Source organism: Spodoptera frugiperda, chromosome 14, assembly GCF_023101765.2.
Source record: "Spodoptera frugiperda isolate SF20-4 chromosome 14, AGI-APGP_CSIRO_Sfru_2.0, whole genome shotgun sequence".
Lineage (NCBI taxonomy): Eukaryota > Metazoa > Arthropoda > Insecta > Lepidoptera > Noctuidae > Spodoptera > Spodoptera frugiperda.
Genome location: NC_064225.1, coordinates 10004267 through 10026522, shown reverse-complemented (window position 1 = coordinate 10026522; position 22256 = coordinate 10004267). Strand labels below are relative to the sequence as shown.

The 22256-nt window shown below is 37.4% G+C and overlaps 1 protein-coding gene across 5 annotated transcripts in view; it reads right to left on the bottom strand.

Moving 5' to 3' along the window:
* Positions 1 to 22256, bottom strand: part of LOC118279390 (uncharacterized) — a 201908-nt gene that overhangs the window by 6694 nt on the left and 172958 nt on the right. For all 5 annotated transcript variants that reach the window (XM_050698322.1, XM_050698325.1, XM_050698326.1 and 2 more), the window contains one exon: positions 19782 to 19857. In XM_050698322.1, the coding sequence (XP_050554279.1) occupies positions 19782 to 19857 (76 nt within the window). The remainder of the gene's footprint in view (positions 1 to 19781; positions 19858 to 22256) is intronic.

Genomic DNA, 22256 nt, shown 5'->3' with positions numbered 1-22256 from the left:
TAATACTCCTCTACTTTAAGAGTTGTTATCATAATCTTCACGTTTAATGCGCATGCTTTTTGGGGATTAGGAATCACTATGACTACCAACAAAAATCTGTTGAAGGTAAATCCTCCGCTAGCGCCGGTCACTTTTGCCCATGGCATTTAATGTGTTGATAGTTGTTAGATAATCGGGAATTGGGAAGGGGGAAATTACGCCTCTGGTAACCTCACTCACACGACGAAACCATTGTTTTACGTCGGTTTTCTGTGAGGTCCTGGTATCACTCCGGTCGAGCCGGCCTATTCGAGCCGAAGCATGGCTCTCTCACACACCCATAGGAAATATAGTATAGTAGTATAATAAAATCTGCCGTCTCCAAACGGTGAACTTGGTACTTATAATCTAAGGTAAACATAATATTATAGTATGTAGCTCCCTATACATATGTATATTTCCTATTAGATGCTGTACCTAATACGGTACAAAGTATATAAATAATTGAATATGTAATTAGTGGTGTTTCCAATTAGATTTTCCTGCATTATTTGTATCGAAAATACTCGCTATATACTGTATTATGTATGTACAACTATGTAATATACAATAGGAACTATTGTGTTAGATGTTTTACATAATCACTGACAAAATGACATTGAATTCTTAATTAGTATATAAAAATATATTATAAGATTCGGAGAAACTTATGTACATGATGTTGATCGTTCATGATATTGTTTTACAATTAATTGAATAATGTATCTCATAGATAGCGAAATTATTCACAACACCGCATCCTTCACCAAAATAGCACGAATTGAATCAATATCAATCGGGGAAACGTATGCACTTAAGTAAAATTAAAATAGGTTAGGATCTAACTAAATATTGGAATATCTCTTCCTGCAACGAAATAACAAAAGACGATCACATTTTTCTTTTATACCAGGAGTTCACAACCTTTTCTTGATCAAGGCCCGATTTTATAACAATTATTGTTGGTTGGGGACCACTATTAACAAGTGTTACTTTTTCCATCAAGATTTTCTCCCAGAATCATAAGGCTAATTCTCATACAAAGGGTGATTATGGTAAATATGCCTAAAAATACGGAAATAAAGTCTTTATTCCAATGAAATAACAAGTACAGCTGTTTTGAATGAAGCGTATCAGTAAGTAGTGAGTTGTTGCCGGTAATACGTATAGTACCGTAGTTATGTATAAATAATGATTTTATTAACGCCTTTACATAACATCGGGCGTTGAGTCATACGAGAGATACGCGCAGAAGATCCACATTGATGAGGTCGGGAGATTTCGAAAGAAGGTTCTTAGTTTGACCTGTATGTATGTATGTTTGTGTCTAATTATCTCGCGTTTGGATGAACCCAGAAATAGGCGAGATTGCAACCAAACGTCAACCCATCAAATGTAAATAGGAACTGTATTTCATACGATTTTCAGCATAGTAGTTTTTAGACTTACGAAAACGTTTTAGGTCCCGATTCCTTTTTTTGTGTGAAAAAAAAATATTTAAAAATAAATACCACCGAAAGAAAACTGTTGAAGCATTCAGCATAGATCGGATCAATCGATGTATGCTTATAAGACGTGGCGCATAACGTATCAAAAAAGATTTTATTAATTATTTTATAATCTAAATAAAGTACAACACAGTAAACTCAACGTATATATAAACACAGCTGACTAGTGTACCTTCTGCCCTTTACCTACAATGTGGCATGGCGCACAGTTCCGGGTTACAATACCGTGCCGGCAAATTGTTTTTGTTAACAGCTATGAATATTTGTGCTACATGTGTAAAGCATTGTATACAACATGTACTATCACGCAGCCAGGGTCAGAATTATGATGGGTCTATTATTGAGATGGGATTATCATAGTATGATAGTGATTCATCAATCTTGTTCGAATAGCTAGGAATTTACTGTGATAGTGAGCTGAGTACTTAGACAATAGGTATTGAGATATTGAATTTATATAATTTTATTTAGGGTGCTTTTCTATCAGAGATGTGCTATGTAGCTATGCGAAGAAGATATAATAGGTAAACTGTGAAACTATGAGACCATTATTTTCCACTGATACTAAGCTAATACGCGATGTATCGATAGTAGGGAAGCTATCCATAGCACACATCCGTAGCACGCATCCATAGCATGCATCGTTCCATATAAAAGACATAGCTTAGCTGAGCCCATTTCCACATTTCTAAGCAATGTGTACCAACGGTTTTTAAAAACACAAAAAATGATTATATCTTAAAAAAAAGGTTATAATTTAGGTAAGACACCTAGTGCCTATAGTTAATTATTTTTATTTAAAGCATACTTTTTCAAATTCAATTACTTATTCAAATACAACGTTACCGACAGGAAGCTACGAGGTTGAAAGTTCAACTCTATGAATAGGTGCGTAGCGTCTATTTTTAGATGTTTCGTATCGCATTGATCAAATTCGGTAAAAGAAATGGGGAAGGTGTATTTTTATAACAGAGGATGACGCCTTTTATTTCCCGAAGGCATTGGCAGAGATGTAACAATATAGGTAGGTACTTACACCTATATAGTTACATTGCATGTAACATGCCTTGTAACAGGACTTGAAGTAAGTACAAAGAGAAGATGTCATTATGTAATTGTGCGCTGTGACACAAACAAACGGCCCTGCACAATCATATTAATAAGTAAAAAGGTGCAGATAAGTTATTAACGCTTAGAAAGTGGCACATTAAAATGTGGTATGTTTGAAAATGTGGATAATTAGCAACGTGATTGTATGGTAAAATAGAGGGGAAACTAGTTTGTAACGTTCCGCGCTCCTTGTAAAATGTCACGCATTATGTTAAAGGGATATCCAGCTGTAACATCTCCTATCTGTTTGCACCGTGGTAGGTGGTGAGTCTATTGCGAAACACTGAACTCCATATATAATATACATATTACTGAAAATCTATCGAAAACAAAAATTCTAATAATTCCAATAATACTTTGTCTAAACATGGGAATCTGAGATCCCTTCGCTACAGGTAGACACGGATCTCGAACCTATGCTCCTATTGCTTGCCGGTCAGTCATCTACCTCTTCAGGAAATAATAACCACGATATTGAATATCTCAAGTAAAAATATCTTTACAAAGATTTTTCCGCTGAAACCGAATGATTCATTCATCGATGGAGGCAAACAGAATCGATTGCCGGAAATCGATTACATTAACGGGTAGAAAATATTTGTGTTATATATAACATAACATCTGTTACTGTCTCGATTAATATAACAAGTTGTTATGTTACGTTATTTATGTTACATCCCGGTTTTTATTCTCCGAAATGTTATAATTATGTAGGTAGATACTTTATGGTCCAGGATTTAGTTTTTTTATGGTATAAGCCGGTAAACGAGCAGACGGGTCACCTGATGGTAAGCAATTGCCGCCGCCTATGGACACCCGGAACACCTGAGGCGTTACAAGTGCGTTGCCGGCCTTTTGGGGGTTAGGATTTTAAGAGTTGTTAGGGAATCGGGGAATGGGAAGATTGTTTCACGTAATTGGGCCTCCGGTAACCTCACTCACACAACGAAACAAAACGCAAGCGTTGTTTCTCGTCGGTGTTCTGTGAGGCCGTGGTATCACTCCGGTCGAGCCGCCCCATTCGTGCTGAAGCATGGCTCTCCCACACTTATTGGTAATGGGTAATCTGATCATCATCTCACCTGGTGGTAAGCAATGATGCGGCCTATAATGACATAAATGGTAAATTATTGAATTAAGATTATATATCGCTATATAATGAAGAGAGACCCAGAAATTAGATTATAAATGTTGATGTTTTTAATTTTAATGACTCCGTAAATCAACACAAACTCATTATTAATGCAATTAATGCAAATAACTATAATTTCCTTGTTGATTTATTTGTCAATAAAACACTGCAGAGCACAAGGCCCTGAGGTCGAATCCAGTATTAGGCAAATTAATTATTCAATGTATAATTTATATATGTGTTAATATATTTGTTTATTTTCTTCGTCGTATATAGCATGTATGTCACGGTAATTATAACTATGTATAAAAAACTACACATCTGACTATGTAAGACCAGTATATACTGACCGATCAAATGTACGGAAAGATTATACAAAGCGAGACCATGGTAAACTGGTTTTGTATATCTTGATGTGGCAGCCGTGCACATATGCAAATGTATTTTACCTGCACATGACCTACGACAACTTTTTCTATTAAACTACTTTACAAAACATGTTTAATAAACATATATTAAACAAATATGTAGTTAAATCTACACTTAATATATTAAGCTGTTTATTTTTTCGGTTTGAACGTGCTAATCTCCGGAACTACTGGTTCGATTAGAATAATTATTTTTGTGTTGGATAGTGCATTTATCGAGGAAGGCTATATGAGGTATAAAACATCACGCTACGACTAATAGGAGCGGAGCAGAGAGGGTGAAACTGCGTAGCTAGCTAGTATATTATACAGTCGCAGTCATAAAAATATGGTTACTAATGAATAAACACTATACCTAATGAATTGAATATATTTATGTTTTATTTCTTGAAATAAAATTAAAGAAACAAGAGGAAATATATTATAATTGTGCACCTGTTTGTTTGTCTGTGTTTATGATTAGCTTGTTTATTGATTCCAAGGTTAGGTATATAAAGATGATGATTTGAATTTGATGATTGTGTGTAGTGTCGTGTACGTAACATATAGGAACCGTATATTATATATGTGCAAATATTTATTTATTACTAGTTAACCCGGCAAAATTCGCATCGCATCAAACATTTTTATTACCTTTTAAACCCTCCCTAGACTTCCGCCAGCAATTAAAGACCAAAATTAGCCAAATCGGTCCAGCCGTTCTTGAGTTTTGGCGAGACTAACGAACACAGCAATTTATTTTTATATATCGTATAGAGATAATTATTTTATTTTTAATGGAGTGTTTAACATCACTGTGGAAATAAAAGCACGCAGTATGCATTGGCTCAGCTACTTTGGACAAGTATAAGCGCTATTTTGTAACAAATTTTCAAAATAATGAAGTGTCAGTATATATCATTATAAAGCTTTTAAACTGGCATGGTCACTAACACTATTATTAGAACTTATGACGGGATATTTACCATGTTTATCAGAAACTCACCAAAATGAATAAACATGGTAAATATCCCGTCATAAGTTCTAATAATATATCATTATATTTTTTATTTTATTAGTAGCATTAGTAGGATTTTGGTCTGTTGATGATGATGATGTATCACTTAAAAACACTGAAATATAATATGTACGGGTTGTACATAAATGGAACACTCCCAAAGTGCACAAATATCATAAGGCGATGGCAAAAAAATAGTTTTATTTAGAAAAAATAAGTAATTCAATGTTTATTTTATGAGACAATAGTTACTTGCCTCGTTGGTCGAGTGGTCGCAAGTGCGACTGCCGGACAAGGGGTCTCGGGTTCGATTCCCGGGTCGGGCAAAGTATTACTGGGCTTTTTTCGGTTTTTCGAAAATTTCTCAGTGGTAGCACGGAGTCTGGAATTGTGTCCAGTATATGGCAATAGGTTCAACCCCTATTACATGGGACTTATAACATAAATGAAAAGTGGGTGCACATTGTATAGCGGCATTACGTGTCGTAATGAGCACCTCTACCTACCCCTTCGGGGATAAAAGGCGTGACGTTGCTTAGCAATAGTTGTAATGAACAGCTTAAGGCTGATGTTACATCAATAACACGAAAACTAAAACGATAAAAAAAAAATATTACAGTGTTTTTCGGAAGCGTCCCGTCTACACTCTGTATACGAATTTAGGCCAATCTTTCTAATGTAAGCTATAAATTTTATGGGATAACAAATTAACTATTTCATTATTATAACCTTGTACATTGCCAAAACTGTACTTTGTATGTCAAGGTAAAGTACGACATAAAATTTCGTGATTTTGATTAGAAATTTTTGAATTGCTAAATTTCGAATCTTCATAGATAATAAGTGGGCGCCTTAAACCTCCCGGCCACCACGACTGTACATATAAAGAGATTTAAAAGTATCTGCCACGGCTTTAATGGGAAGTAGTGTTGTGTTTGAAGATTACAATAGTAGATATAAATTATTGATTATGATTAATTTTTTAATGGAAAAATCAACGTATGAGTTTATTACGAAAGTGTTATCTCTTTCACGGTCTTTGACGCCTCATGCATATTTGTGAACCACTTTATGCAGAGTCAATGTTTATTTAACTTCTTTATGTTCTCAAATTAAATTAACTGGTCCGGGGTACGAAATTTCTTCACTATTGTAATCTTCAAACACAACACTACCTTCCATTAAAACCGTGGCAGATAATTTTAGAATACCTTATATATTTTCGAAGGATAAAATTTTAAAATAGGTCCAACTGGAACAATTGTTCCAATTTATTGTACTACAAACTCCTATTACTTCGTCATAAACATAAAAAAATTAACGATTTTGAAAAAAACAACAAACAAAAAAGAACATAAAATAAAAAACAAAATAAACAGTAACAGTTTTAAGCCCACAATTCCCAAAACTCACCTTCTTTTTCTTGAACGACAGTGTACGCCTCCATATTGACCGTATGAACGTGGACGGTATGCAATATTGTTCCGATAGGGGGCGCCTGGAGCGCACCTCCGTCATCACAGTCATCACTTTGTTACACCAGTATCGTTGTGCTAATCATAATTTCAACTATAACTTGTAGTCAGTAAAATTGAAATTTGCTTGTAGTCAGATAAGTCGCACTTTGATTCACTTGTTAATTTAATGCACTTTATTGTAAATTGTTTATCATTGTTGTATTTTCACACACACATATATGATTTTTCCTATAAGGTAATTTAATGTTAGAGGATTCTAATGCTCGTTTTTACACACACACACACACACAACCATATTCCTACATGAACCCTAAAGATTAAGAGCATCCCTAGAATATCCTACTGAAATATCATCAAATTCTGATTAATAGTTTTGGTATAGAAGACAAACATACAAACATTGATGTTTAGTATAAACTAAACTGATAAATAAAGCTCAGCTAATTTCAAACCAAACTGTAAGAGCCCCGATGTGACTTGAAACTAATCAAGCATACTTCGATAAACGTGAGATGTTTAATTATTATTCATAATTAGTATGTTCTTGTTTTATGGTATAAGCCGGTAAACAAGCAGATGGATCACCTGATGGTAAGCAATCACCGCCGCCCATGGACACTTGAAACGCCTAGAAGCGTTGCAAGTGCATTGCCGGCCCTTGGGCGGTTAGGAATTGAAGGGTTGTTGGGGAATCGGGAATTGGGAAGGCGGGTAATTGGGCCTCCAGTAACCTCACTCACTCAACGAAACAACATCGGTTTTCACGTCGGTTTTCTGTGAGGCCGTGGTATCACTCGTGCCGAAGCATGGCTCTCCCACACTTTTATATGTATATGATTTACTATGCACACATCTGCCAAGTATAATAGGGAAAAGTATAAAATAAAAAGTATGTAGGTGTGAGATAGATTTCCATTGATTCTCAGGTCGATTGAGGTTACTCATACAATTTGTTGTTTCGTTTGAATTCTTTATTTATATTAGAGTATCATTTCTTAAGAACTTAGCATTTATTGTACCTAGAATAATTCTGAATCAATTCTCTTGATAATAATCAAACCAGTAAAATTGGATTTCCCGTTATGTATGAATGTACCTGTGTGGGAGAGCCATGCTTCGGCTCGACCGGAGTGATACCACAGCCTCACAGAAAACCGACGTGTAACAACGTTGGCGTTGTGTTTCGTTGTGTGAGTGAGGTTACCGGAGGCCCAATTACTCCCTTTCCCAATCTTTCCAATCCCCGATTCCCCAACAACCCTTAAATTCCTAACCCCCAAAAGGCCGGTAACGCACTTGTAACGCCTCTGGTGTTTCAAGTGTCCATGGGCGGCGGCGATTGCGATCAGGTTATCCGTCAGCTCGTTTACCGACTTATACTATAAAAAAAATACAAATGCGTTTACCACTTTTTCTGATCGAGAGATCCATTTCAAAAGTACAAGTACTATACAAAGTACTTAAATTGCCCCGTGACGCGTGGGTCGAAAGATTACGCCACAACAATACATTTTATCAGCCACCCAAAAAAACAGACAACGACAAATAAGTTTTATCACTGCAAACAATTGTATGAAGTCGGATTAGCGTTGAATTAGAGCATGCTATCTAAGGCTGACCACTGAGGACGCGATTACGGCGCCTACGCAGTCGCACCGTGTATAGTGCATGATAACGGTTCACACTCGGTGATAAGCGAGAGCAAATAGTGGGGTAAAGCCCACATAATCCCCAGATCATTATGGTAAATTCAAGGGCGAGAGTCGAATGCATTGTTTTACTTGTGGAGTTGCTAATGAATCGAGTTAACGGTATCGATATTACTTTTGTCTCATTGGTCTTGTACCTACATGAAGGTACTGTATAATGTTTTGTAAATTACTATTAGGTATCTAAAGAATAGTTTTCATCAAAACATTGAAGTTCTAGTATGGAACATTTTACAATAAGATCGGCGTTGGGAATCACGAGACGATCTCCGGCCACCGTAAGTCTGCTGACGGCAAGCAAGACTAGCTCGCCGTCCGACCAAACCAGACCCGTGCAGTCACCAAATACCCATCAAACCACCACAGATGGGGAATATGCCGACCCAGAATTGCGGACAGCCTAGTGGGTTACCGCGGCTCTGAGTCGAAAAGCAGGAGTAAGAACGGGGTGTTTTTTAGTCAGTAAGAGTCTGACACACTCGCCTCGTCCAAGGCGGGAGAAGTCATAGGATGATATTCCCTCCTCAAAAAAAGACTCGCTCCAGCAGTAACTACCAAACCAAACCAGTAATCCAAATTAAATATAACATACCTAGGTTTTCCCAACACCGAAACAAGTCAGACTAGATATTCAATAATAACATAAGAATAAAAGTAAGTATATGTACACCGAGATGCTTGCTTTTACCGTCACCGACAGAAATAGACGGAGATCTCATGATTTAAAAGAGATGTTTTTCATCCAGGTATAATGTTTATAAACAAAACTGCGAGATTATGAGAAATGGTGTGAATTTGGAGAATTTATTGGAAATATTGGAAGTCATTTATTTCACTGAATGGGTTAGTTGATTGAAATAAACATATTGAAGAATTTATAGAACTTATGAATGTATTTTTGGGAAGTATGAGTATGTTTTGTTTCAACTGTATTTTGTTTTAAACGTTGCCCTACACTAGGATTTTCTCCTGGGTGCGTTTAATAACATATAAGTTCACATACACATGACACCCAGATCGGAAACAACAATTTGTGGATCACACAAAGAGTTGCTCCGTGCAGGACTCTAATCCGCTACACTTTGCGTGGCAGCAGTTTGCCCAGCCGTGCAACTATATTATATGCAGGTTTCATAATTTATCAGTTTGTTTGTAAGTGTTATCTCATAAACTGTTAAACCAGTTTCGATAAAGCAGGCGTGAGAAATTGGACGACGATGTAAAAGTTTGTTTGATACTTGATAGCATCAAGTATTACAGCCCGCTTGATGGTAAGTAGTCATCGTAATTTAAGTACACCTGCTGCGATAAAGATATCACAAATGCTTTGCGGATCATTAAGAAATATACTGTCAAATTATGCCATCGCTTTTGGAGCAAAAGCACCTAAAATATACAATGTAAGAGTCGAAAATGCAAGGAAGGTGTTGAATTAGTTTAAAAATAAATTTAAACAAAACTTTTTTTTATTGTGAGTGACGGATCACTTGATGGTGAGCAATCGCTGCCGTCCATGGACACTCGAAACACCAGAGGCGTAACAAGTGCGTTACCGGCTTTTTGGGGGTTAGAAATTTAAGAGTTGTTGGGGATTGGGAAAGGAGGTAATTGGGCCTCCGGTAATCTCACTCACCCAACGAAACACAACGCAAGGATTGTTTTAGGTCAGTTATCTGTGAGGCCATGGTATCATTCCGGTCGAGCCGGCCCATTCGTGCCGAAGCATGGCTCTCCCACACTTAAAAAAACCTTTATTCACCCTATAAAATCAAACCCAACAACTCTTGTAAGTTTGTTGTTTGAAATTAATAAAAAATCTATCTATTATTAGCACAACGTAGTGAGTTATTACCCCACTCAGATATATATATAACAGTTATCTAAAAAATGCATTATTTTATTGAATGATAGTGTTCACTGTACACTACATTGTAAATCGATATATCATGTAATCGATACCGGCGATAATAATATCGTTACGATCAATCCCTGATAGATAGTATCAGTGCAAGAAATGTGAACCACTTGTGCATAGTATCACGCATACAATAACTCAAAGAGGTAAGCAGTAATGAAAGTTACAGTAACTACATTTTGTGATTAGGAGCTGCGGACAATGTAGGTTTCGTGATCCGCGCGTGCCTCAAAGAGCCATCAGACCACAACACATGGGGTTTATTAGGGCTGATGCCTGATCCAGAGCTGCGGACTACCTAGCGGGTTACCGGGGCTCCAGCTCGAAAAGCAGGAGTAGGAACGGGGTGGTTTTTAGTCAGTAAGAGTCTGACACTCCCTCTCTCCTAGCCCAAGGCGGGAGAAGTCATTGGATGATTTTGCTATTTCGAAAAAAATATAATATAATAACTGTATCCAATTATGGTATGGCAAAGTATAGTTTTTCCAATCTTTTGAACAATTCCTAGTAATAACACTGAGTTTGGATTTATGCCAGGCAATACGTTCACCTCTTATTAATCGTCGTATCTTCACCTTTTATCCCCGAACGGGTAGCCAAAGGTGCACCTTTCGGCACGTAATGCCACGGTACAATGTAGGTACACCCTATTTTTACCACTTGTCTTATAAGTCCCATGTAATAGGGGTTGAGGCTATTACCATATTATACTGGCCACAATTCCCGACGCTGTGGTACTACTGAGAATTTTTCGAAAAACCGAAAAACAGCATAACAGAACTTTGCCCGTCTCGGAAATCGAAGCCGACACCTCTCATCAAATCAATCGCCATTGCCATCACTCGCCTTGATTATAAGATTACATGAAATAGATTTTTTTAAACGTAACGGGTAGGCATTTGGCGACAATGTCACCTGATGGTAAGCGATGATGCGGCCTACACACAGCACGTCTGCCCACAAGCAACCTATTCACTCAAGACTTGAAGACATCCAGCATAGCCAACCAGTTTTAATATCCGACAGAATCATCACAGTAGTTATTATTATTAGGCATTATATTATCTATATATTAATACGTGATGCAAAAACTTTGGACCGCTTTTTACGAAAATTGCGCGGACGTAGGAGCATAAAATTTGGTACACTTATAGTTTATGTGTAGGAGAAGTGAAGAACGCTAATATTTTTCAAAAATAATGCTTATAAAGTACATTAAATCAATAAATAAAACATTACACACACATGCATAGTATCTGATCGTATTTGACAAAACGTCAAAATCAATAGACATTGCGATGATATTCTGACGTCTCATATGAATAGAGTTTTATAAAAGAGTTTGTTTGAGTTTGAGTTAAATAAAAATTATCCTTGAACGTATGTTAAGTGGTATTGTAAATTAAATCGTATATGGTCGAATTTCGACCACTAGGCGACCACTAGTAATTATAATTACGCTACAGATCATAAAGTAAACTGGCGCAGATGTAGGTAATCCCAGCTTATAACGTAAACTAAATGAATCACTACTAATTATAGATGTTCTCTACTGGGTGCTATTATAATTTATTGATCGTCCAGGTAAACATGACATGGGAGACTAAGCGTTCACGTTCACGTTCCTAATCCGTGCAGCCAGGGATTTTTTTTTATGTTATATGGGCTATCTCGCCTGATGGTAAGTGATGATGCGGTCTACGATGGAGCACGTCTGCCCATAAGCAACCTATTCACTCGGGCTTTGAAGACACCCAGGTTATACCCATCAGGAAACACAGACTCCGGCAAGGAGTTCCACTCCCTAGCAGTTCGCACAAGGAAGCTTGAAGCGAAGCGCTTCGTGCCAGTGGGTGGGATAACCACCATGAAACGGTGACGCCTCGCCGATTGTCTTGTGGTTCGATGATGGAAAGGACTAGGAGGAATCAAGTTGTGCAGTTGAGTTGGAATGGAAGAGAAATACAACCCGGGTCTTTTCAAGGTCAGAGTGAATAGGTACTTTCTAAGTCTGTGTGCTCCATCTTTGGCCACATCTTCGCTTCGCCGTCCTGGCAGTAAACGGGTTGGTGGCCAAACGCAGACTTATCAACGTTAAAAAAACAGTTTTGTAAAATTATGTAGCTAACTAAAAAGTCGGCTAGGGTACAATTCCACCATAGAATGTAATCGAACATCTTAGCACGCATCTTTCCATATAAAAAACATATCTTAGTTGAATCCGTTTCTACCAGTTCTACGCTATACCAATGAATATGATTGGTGGATGCCAAACGCACCAACAGCAACGTAGCATAGCATACCTCTGGTGGAAAAGTCTTCTTGACTTACTGAACGGATTTTGTTGATATTTAGTATACAGATAGAGTATAACCTAACTTGGATGACAGGATACTTTTTATCCCACGCAAACGCGGGTGAAGCCGCTGGCAGAAGCTAGTATTCAAAAAAATTTAACATATTTTTAAGATAACTTTTATAAATGGTCATATGACCACTCTGTTTCATCTAAGCAATGACAAAGCAAAATCTAATGTCTTGCAGATGTCTGAATTGATTGAGCAAAAAACTTTAAAATAGTCATCCTTTTTTGTGTGTGAACAATATACGAGAGCAAAAAAATTTGCGTCGAAGGTTTTTAATGAGGTTTTCCAATCAAGCCGGGTTTTTAGTTTATCGAAATAATGTCTGATTACCTACTCCTCGGTAAAGGAAACTATTTTTATGAGATAGTAATCTCTCCTATCCTATCTATAATATCAAAATAAGTCGGGTTTTCCTTCCTGGCGCTATAACTCCAAAACGCATGAACCGGTCTTGCATTCGTTGAAAAGGTCTAGAAAATTTCAAGAGAAATGGAGTTTGCTCGAGTTTGCTAGTCCCATATAAATATTAATATAATAGTCACAAATCATGCCTCTTTTTATTTTCCATCGCATACTACAAAAACGTTGCCAATTGTTTACATTTTAATGTACCACTTTCTGAACGCTTACAACCTATCTACACCTTTTTACTAATAATATCATTGAGCAGGAGTTTTGTGACAAAGCACAATCACATTAAGGCATCTCCTCTTTGTACTTGATTCACTTATATGGCTGCATACAATGCGAAGGAATGGAGTTTCTTGCTCGTTCTTCTCCATTCGAAGCTACATTTTGGAACGAGCACCTAGCTTCACTGACGGATAGACTGACAGACTATTGTTTATTTCTTTCTTTGTTGACGTTTCAAAAGTACCTAAGTGTATGGTTTAATTGGAATAAATGATTTGACTTTGACTTTACCTGTGAGGCCGTGGTATCATTCATGTTACATTAGCCCATTCGTGACCAAATTCGGGAATGTTTGTCAATAGGTTTCAATCTTCTACTAGGAAGTTCAACCATTAATAAATTACACATTTCATCACAAGATTCATCAAATCCATTAAAACCTCTTTTCTCTATACGACAACAACTAGTTCCACAAACGTCTACAACTAAAAATGGTCCTTATATCCTAAGTGGTCGAGTTTAAATCAGAACAAATCGATGTTATATTGATTCTACCATCTGTAAGCTTTAAATATTTGTTTCTCGTAATATTTGCGTCGGTATGCTAATACATTATATATCATATCGTATCCTATTGTGGTACTATTAATAGCTAACATAATATATATTCAATAATAAAATAAAGAGGAAAGATTTTTTGTTTCGTTTGCATTGAATAGGTAGATACTAAAACCGTGTTCATGATCTTACTAATATTATAAATGCGAAAGTTTGTGAGTTTGTTACTCAACCACGTCAAAACGGCTGAAGGGAAAGGGATGAAATTTGAGACAGAGTTGGATTATGGTCTTATTTCAGAAGTTAGTGGAACTATTCTATTTATTTTTATGTATGACCACCCTTACTGTTTCCGTGGGTATTGGAAGATAAATTACACATTTGACAGAGACTGGGCAGCAGCGCTTTATGATAAACCTAAATCTTTAGCGTGCTTTTCCACCAAAAGATGTGCTATGTAGCCATACCATGAAGATCTGTGAAACTATGTGACTGTTTCCACTGATACTAAGCTATGTAGATGTGCGAGGAAGATGCGCAGCTCGAGTATGCAATGTATCGATAGTAGGGAAACCATCCATAGTATGCATCTTTCCATATATAAAACATAGCTTAGCTGAGTCCGTTTCCACCAGTCCAGAGCTATGTTTACCAATGAATATGATTGGTGGAAACCTTTAAACCGCAATCTCCAACCCGCCCGCCAAGTATAGAAATTATGGCCAACTATTACTTATCACCAGACATGTGTTACCAAATAAGAGCCGCCTCCTTACTAAACCCTTACTTCCTTACCTAAATAAGTTATAGGTGCGAACCTATAAGCATAACTAGGGCGCAGACGTGGAAATCAAATAAATTTATATTATTAAAAAAAACCTATAACCATACACCACGTATGATTTTAGACTCTACGTTACTGAGAATAATTTAAAAATTGCCTCAATATTTTATTTTCAATTTGGGAATAGATCACTTGCCTTACAAGACAGACAAACTATTATTACCTAACTATAACTATGTATACATACATAGACATAAAGCTAACCTTTTAGAAGAAGCAACTTTTTTATGCCAACGTTTTTTAAGTTGAAACTTGCTTGGCAAGTTTTAAAGTGTACAAGTTAAATTATTCACACAATGTTATTTTATCAAGACACGATTTTTTATCTTATTTGATATGAGTTTCAAAGTAGGATGGATAACGGCGACTTTTTGGCAAATGTATACTGCAGTTTTTTTCATATCCTACTTTAATTATTCTGTTTGTATGTTTGTTACTCTTATACGCAAAAACTACTGAACGAATCTGGATGCTATTTGGTATAAAGATAGATCATTGTCTGGAATAACATATTTACTACTTTGAAGAGGGTTTCAATAATAATTTATGAATAAATTGAGATCATATAATAATTTAGTATTTATCAGTATATATATAAACCTATTTTGATTAAAAGCGAGCACAGAATCCTCTAGTTTTACTCTAAAGTTTACCTGTTATATACAATACATGTATATATATACAACACTATACAGTATATAAATAAACCACTTTTATATATCACTCATTAACATTTGAATTTAATTAATATTTCACTTCACAGCACTAAATATGTCTGGTATTAGTTAATTACTTTTTATTTTAGTTTGTAGTTTTTTAGTTTGTTACAAAGTGACCGCGCGATACTTCGTCTCCGAAATCGTACTAAATACTAACACTGTTTTCAATATGACACTGCTAAAATGCCAGATAATACATTTAGTATACACCCACTAAAAAATAACGTAACTCAACTAAACTCTACAAATAAAACTCTATCATATTCTCTACGGAATAAAGTCTATATTCTCTCCAATACCAAACGCCACATACGTCATTCTCGAACGGCAACAAAAGATAAACACTGAAAAATGTAACGGGCAATCGATAATAAATTTTATACGCAATTTATTAGAGTTTAAATTTGTTCGAGAGAGGCACTTAGGAAAACGCTTCGAAAATCTCCGGGGGCATGATTCCGTGTGAGTGAGCGAGATAGAATATATAGACAAGGTCAGACTCATAACACATATATATTATGAAGTTTGAGACTTATTTCGCATTAACTGAAGACTGGTTTTTGTGTTTTTGTATTCTTTATACATAATAATAATTAAGACATTTTGATTATCCTACACTTTGGTTATAAAACATAGGAGATTTACACTATAAACTTATATCATAAGTGCGAAGTAGTTGCATAGTCTAAGAACACACGTGTCGCCTACACGTGGGTCAACGGTCAGTGAGAGAAAAACAATGTTACCGTACCTACATCAGCTGTTTACTATAAAGTTATCAAGTGCAATCGTTAAGAACCAAACTGCAATGTTGTGCAAGAATATTGCTTTTGTGTGCAGAGTAAAAAGTAATACATAAATAAAAATATATCTAAGTGTGAGAGAGTCATGCTTCGGCACGAATGGGCCGTCTCGACCGGAGTGATACCACGGCCTCACAGTACACCTACGTGAAACAATGCATGCGTTGTTTCGTTGTATGAGTGAGGTCATCGGAGACCCAACTACCCCCTTTCTAATCTTCTCAATGCCCGATTCCCCAATAACTCTTAAATTCTTAACCCCCAAAAGGCCAGCAACGCTCTTGTAACGACTCTGGTGTTTCGGGTGTCCATGGGCGACGACGGCGATTGCTTACCTTCAGGTCTGGCGTTTGCTCGACTACCATAAAAAAAGTATTTTTATGTTAAATGGGCTTATATTGGATGGTCATCAATATTAAGAATTGTGTGCGATATATGAGATAGATAGGACGTCAGGAAAGAGGTACTATAATTATAATTTCAATTACTAAACTTGACATAAACAAACAGATCAAGCTAAATGTAACCGTTTAAATACATGTTTCACCACCGCTGCTCTTCTAATGGATATTAGAAGAGCCGACTAATAGTCGAAATTAATTTCCAATCTTAATTCAAATACTGTAAAAAGGTAATTTTTTTGAGGGATATTATCAATTCAATCCAAGGCGGGAAAAGATATGTCTTCCTTGGTCGAGGCGAGAGGGAGTGTCAAACTCTTACTGGCTAAAAAACACCCCGTTCCTACTCCTGCTTTTCGAGCTGGAGCCCCGGTAACTCACTAGGCAGTCCGCAGCTCCGGATCCTATGTCCCCTAGAGGGTATTAGATATTTAGGTACAACTTTAATAAAAACGCATATCAGTCGCAAAATATTGCTAATTGGTTACATAACGAACCGGTATTAAATAAGAATTTGGAATCGATTCGACTATATGTACATAAAATATTATACATAATATGTCAGAGGTCAAAAACTATATAAATAATCAAACAGTGATATTTGATATAGTCTCCAACGTGCATACATTAATTATTTTGTATTTATAAAACTTATGTAAATATTTAATACTGATAATGGTTTTTTTTCTATAAAATGCTAAGTATACGAGTAAATAATGGCAATATTTTAAAAACTAACCGCCGTTCTCAGAGTCATTTAATGGTTACCAGTTCTAAGTACCTAATTATTTTTTATAGAAAATCATTACTAAGGAATAGTTTAGTTAATCATTAGAAAATATTATAAATTACTTTTTATGAATTTGCGGAAGAGTTTGTTTGAATGCCCTAATCTCTGGAACTATTGGTCCGAATTGAATAATTCTTATTGTGTTGAATTATGCATTTATCGAGGAAGGCAATAGGATATAAAACATCACGCTACAACAAGTAGGAGCCGAGCAGAACGCATGCAACTGCACAGTAGAAGTAGCAAGTTTGTTAAGAGTACATTAGTCGTATGCGTCAGGAAAAAATCATAAAGATATGACAAAAAAAATATAATTTACATTGTAAATAGCCAACAGAAATCAACATTAGAGTATCTCCGTCGCCTTGACGAGTCGGTTGTAATAAAACCGTCGTTATCTGTTATCTGGCGAACTTTGTAAGGTAAATAATAGCTGCAGCGGCCGCCATCTTGGAATCGCGCTTGTAAGGAGTTTTTATGTGTTTTTACCTTGTGTTGAAAGTTTCGTCTAGTGTAGCTGTGTGAGTGGGAGGAAGCGGGTTTTGATGACAAATTTTTGAACATTTGTAGCAAATTGTTATGTAGCAAACATAGGATAGAGCGCCCTCTAGCTCCACATAGGGAAGATTATCATCAAATGTGTTTATGTCTTGGATATTATAAAGAAGTCACGAGGCCTCAAACTTTTACTAAATAAAAACCACCCTGTTCCTACTTCTGTTTCGAACCGTGGTAGCCGAGGTAACTTATTGTGATTTACAGCTACATAAGTGGTAACGATGCCGCAAGGTTGGATTAGGAACGGGGTGGTTGTTAGTCAGTAAGAGTCTGACACTCCTTCTCGCCTCGCCCTAGGCGGGAGAAAACAGTTGATTTTCCCCTTTATAAAAAGGGAGAGAGCGAATTATCAAAATACCAGGCCCTACGGAGTTTTTAATATATGCCCATATATTAAAAACTCCGTGCTATTTCTGATAACTGCTAATTCCGAATAATAAGTTAACTGACTGGAAAATCGTTCTTGCCCCTGCAATGAGGGACTCAAAACAATTGAAGCAAAATATTGTTCGAACCAAACTTCAGTAAACAAAAAGCCTGACACAATTATAATAAAGTTACATAAACTGTTCTAAGACCTTCTTATTTATGTACTATTTATTACAATGGTAAACTCAATATTGCTTATATACACACAATAAAATGATCGTGCAACACAGCGTCCTATATTCCACGCTCGACTGGGCACCGCAGGAAAACACATTGTTTACTTCACATCACATGTTTACCATTCTTTGCAAATGTTATAAATAGCTATTTATACACAAATTTAATGTCACCTATACGGAAACTGAGATGAAGAGATATGCAACCTTATTTATGTGTAGATGGAAGGTTGAAAGTTGTGTGATAGGAATCTATAATTGCGTTTGATTTTGTAGATGCTTATAATATAGTTGTGTGGGGAAATTAGTCAGGATTGTTATTAGTATCTTTCTTGTTTTAAAGATCAAAAGGTTATTTTTTATTGAAGGAACCTACGCGATTAGAGGCAAAGCACACTACTTTTCTATACTTACGTACTTATATATGAAGCTGACAGGTTTGTTTGAATGTGCTAATCTCTAGAACTACTGGTCTGATTTGAACAGTTGTTGTTATGTTGGATAGTGCATTTATCGAGGAAGGCTATAAAACATCACGCTATAACCAATAGCAGCCAAGTGGTGGGTTGGAAATTATATGTATATAAATACGAATTAACGTCTGTCTCTTCTTTACGTCTAAACCACTTTACGGATTTGAATAATTCTTTTTATATTGGATTGCCCATTTATTGAAGAATGTTATAAGCTATAAAAGGTCACGCTATGATCAATAGGAGTCGAGCAGAGTGAATAAAACCGCGCGGAAGTCGCTAGTAATATTATAAATAGGAAAGTGTGTTTGTTTGTCCTTTCCACACGTCGCAACGAAGCGAGTTTACAGCACGATTTTTACAAGTCATTGCAGCTTGTTAGGAAAAGCATCCCCTAATTTAAACATGTTGCCAATTGTCCAGCCATTGCGCCGACCGATTGTGCGATCAAATCAACTCTTTTTTATGAACTACTTTGACTCTATTTCTTCTCCTCCAATAACATCTTCTGATTTATTTCATTGCGGGATCCAAGACAGTCATTCATGTCCCTGGGACGCCCCGGACTTTAGTGTTCCGGTGTCCTCATGGTTGTATCTACTGTAGATCTTGGCTTACACGAATTGAGACGGTTTGATAGGTTGTGGTACGTACGATTAATGATTCGGAGGATCGTCCTATTTATCTCATCATTGAAAAATGTCGAAGTACTAAATATAATGTTCTAATAACTTACCTCTTCCTCTAAGGCGACTGGGAACTGCGCAGGAGTCAGTGGTTTGACCGCTACGTCTTCTAACGCTGACTTTCGCCTGTAATCAAAGAAAAATTGGTTTTAGAAAACTTGTATAGTTTTAATTCTATCTATATTAAGTCTTTGACTGCCAATAGAAAACTCTTGCAGACAAATCCTCCGCTAACGTCGGTCACTGGTGACCACCACGGCGTTCAATGTATTCAGGGATAGCCTTCCAAGACTCTATGCCAGCCTAAAGCCTTTTGGGCTCGCTGTCATTGCAGCGGTAAGTCCCCTCTTTGAGGAGTGGCTAGAGAGGCGCCATGGCGTCCTCACCTACCGCCTGACGCAGGTGCTTACCGGACATGGGAGTTTCGGTAGGTTCCTGTTTTTGATTGGGCGGGAGGAAACGCCCGGGTGTCATCACTGCGAAGACCGCCCGGAGGACACGGTGGAACACACGGTTGCGGTCTGCCCTGCGTGGGCTGAACACCGCCGTGCCCTCAGGGAAGTGATCGGCGACGGCGACCTCTCGCGTCCGGCTTTGGTTCAGACCATGGTGCGGAGCGAGGGGGACTGGGATGCCGTCTCCTCCTTCTGCGAAGCAGTTATGCTAGCTAAGGAGGAGGCGGGACGCGTGAGGGAACGAACTTCCTCACGCCCTAGCCGGCGCGAAAGACACTCCGGGCGTCGGGGATCGCGTGACGATCTCCGGCCACCGTAAGTGCGGGTCTGCGGACGGCGAGCAAGGGTAGCTCGCCGCCCGACCAGAACCAGACCCGTGCGTGCGGCGCGTTGCGTTCCGCGCGCGCCTCAAAGAGCCATCAGACCACCACAGATGGGGCCCAGTAGGGCTGATGCTTAATCCGGAGCTGCGGACTACCTAGCGGGTTTACCGGGGCTCCGGCTCGACAAGCAGGAGTAGGAACGGGGTGGTTTTTAGTCAGTAAGAGTCTGACACTCCCTCTCGCTTTGCCCTGGCGAGAGAAGTCATTGGATGATTTTCCCCCTGAAAAAAAAAAAAAAAAAAAAAAGCCTAAAGCCTTTGGGATAAAGCAAGTGCTTAATAAATATTTTAGTCCTTATAACAATGATTGGATAATGATTAGAATATAACATTGCATGATGCATATTGCACATTGCATATATGCATAGTTTAAGCACTGGTGGAAAAGGAATCAGCTAAGCTATGTTTTTTATATAGACAGATGCATACTCGCGTTGCGCATCTTCTTCGCACAGCTACATATGTAGCTTAGTATCAGTGGAAACGGTCACAGAGTTTCACAACTACATAGCATAGCAACATAGCACATCTCTGGTGGAAAAGCATCCTGAGTTCTTTGGGGGAAAACGGGTGCTAAATAAATATTTTAATCTCTACTTTTAACAATTACTTTTAAACATTAATATCTAACCATCCAATTATTTATAAGAACAACTCGTCACAATATGAACATTAAGTCGTATAATATAGTTATTGTTGAGACATGAGCTGCAGGTCATATTTACACTTGAGCAATGTCGGGTCAATGACCTCGTGTAAGGCGAATGCACTGTAATGACAGGTAGTTGTTGTTTACTGAGACAATTATTATAATTCCTGCCTTGTTGGTTCGGAGGTGGTACCAACATCACGCCTTTTTATCCTTGAAGGGGTAGGCAGAGGCACATTACGGCACGTAATGCCGCTATACAATGTACACCCACTTTTCACCATTTGTGTTATAAGTCCTATGTAATAAGGGGTGAACCTATTGCCATATATTGAACATAATTTCAAACTCCGTGCTACCACTGAGAAATTTTCGAAAAATCAAAAAACGCCCAGTAATTTTTTTTTTTTTTTTTTAAAACGTTGCCCCACAATACTTTGCTCGACCCGGAATTCGAACCTGAGAACCCTTGCCCGGCAGTCGCATTTACGACCACTCGACCAACGAGGCAGTCAATAGTGGTAACTGCAAACATTGCTTATAAATAAATTCAATCTTATATCATACCCCATAAAAATCTAATTAGCTTAACAAATCAAGTTAGATTTGAAGGGGGTTATAAAATCTGGTGGCTGTCCACCTAATGTGTGGGGATAGAGATAAATAGAGCCATCAAGTGGTAGCTGTTACTCCGCGATGGATCCAATTGGGCTCGGATCATAAATACGAATCACTTTAGTACAGTGATCTTATTCAGACTAGATGTGGCTTGTGTTGAAAGAAATTGGGGTTGTAGTGAGAAATGAAGTGGCTTGATATTGTCTTTTTTATGATATAAGCCAGTAAACGAGCTGACGGATCACCTGATGGTAAGCAATCGCCGAAACACCAGAGGCGTTACAAGTGCGTTGCCGGTCTTTTGGGGAAGGGGGTAATTGAGCATCCGGCAACCTCACTCATAAACGTTGTCTAATAACTTAAAATTTCTGTAGAGATTTCCAAATTACCCCAATTTCCTCAATCCCCGAATACTCAACAA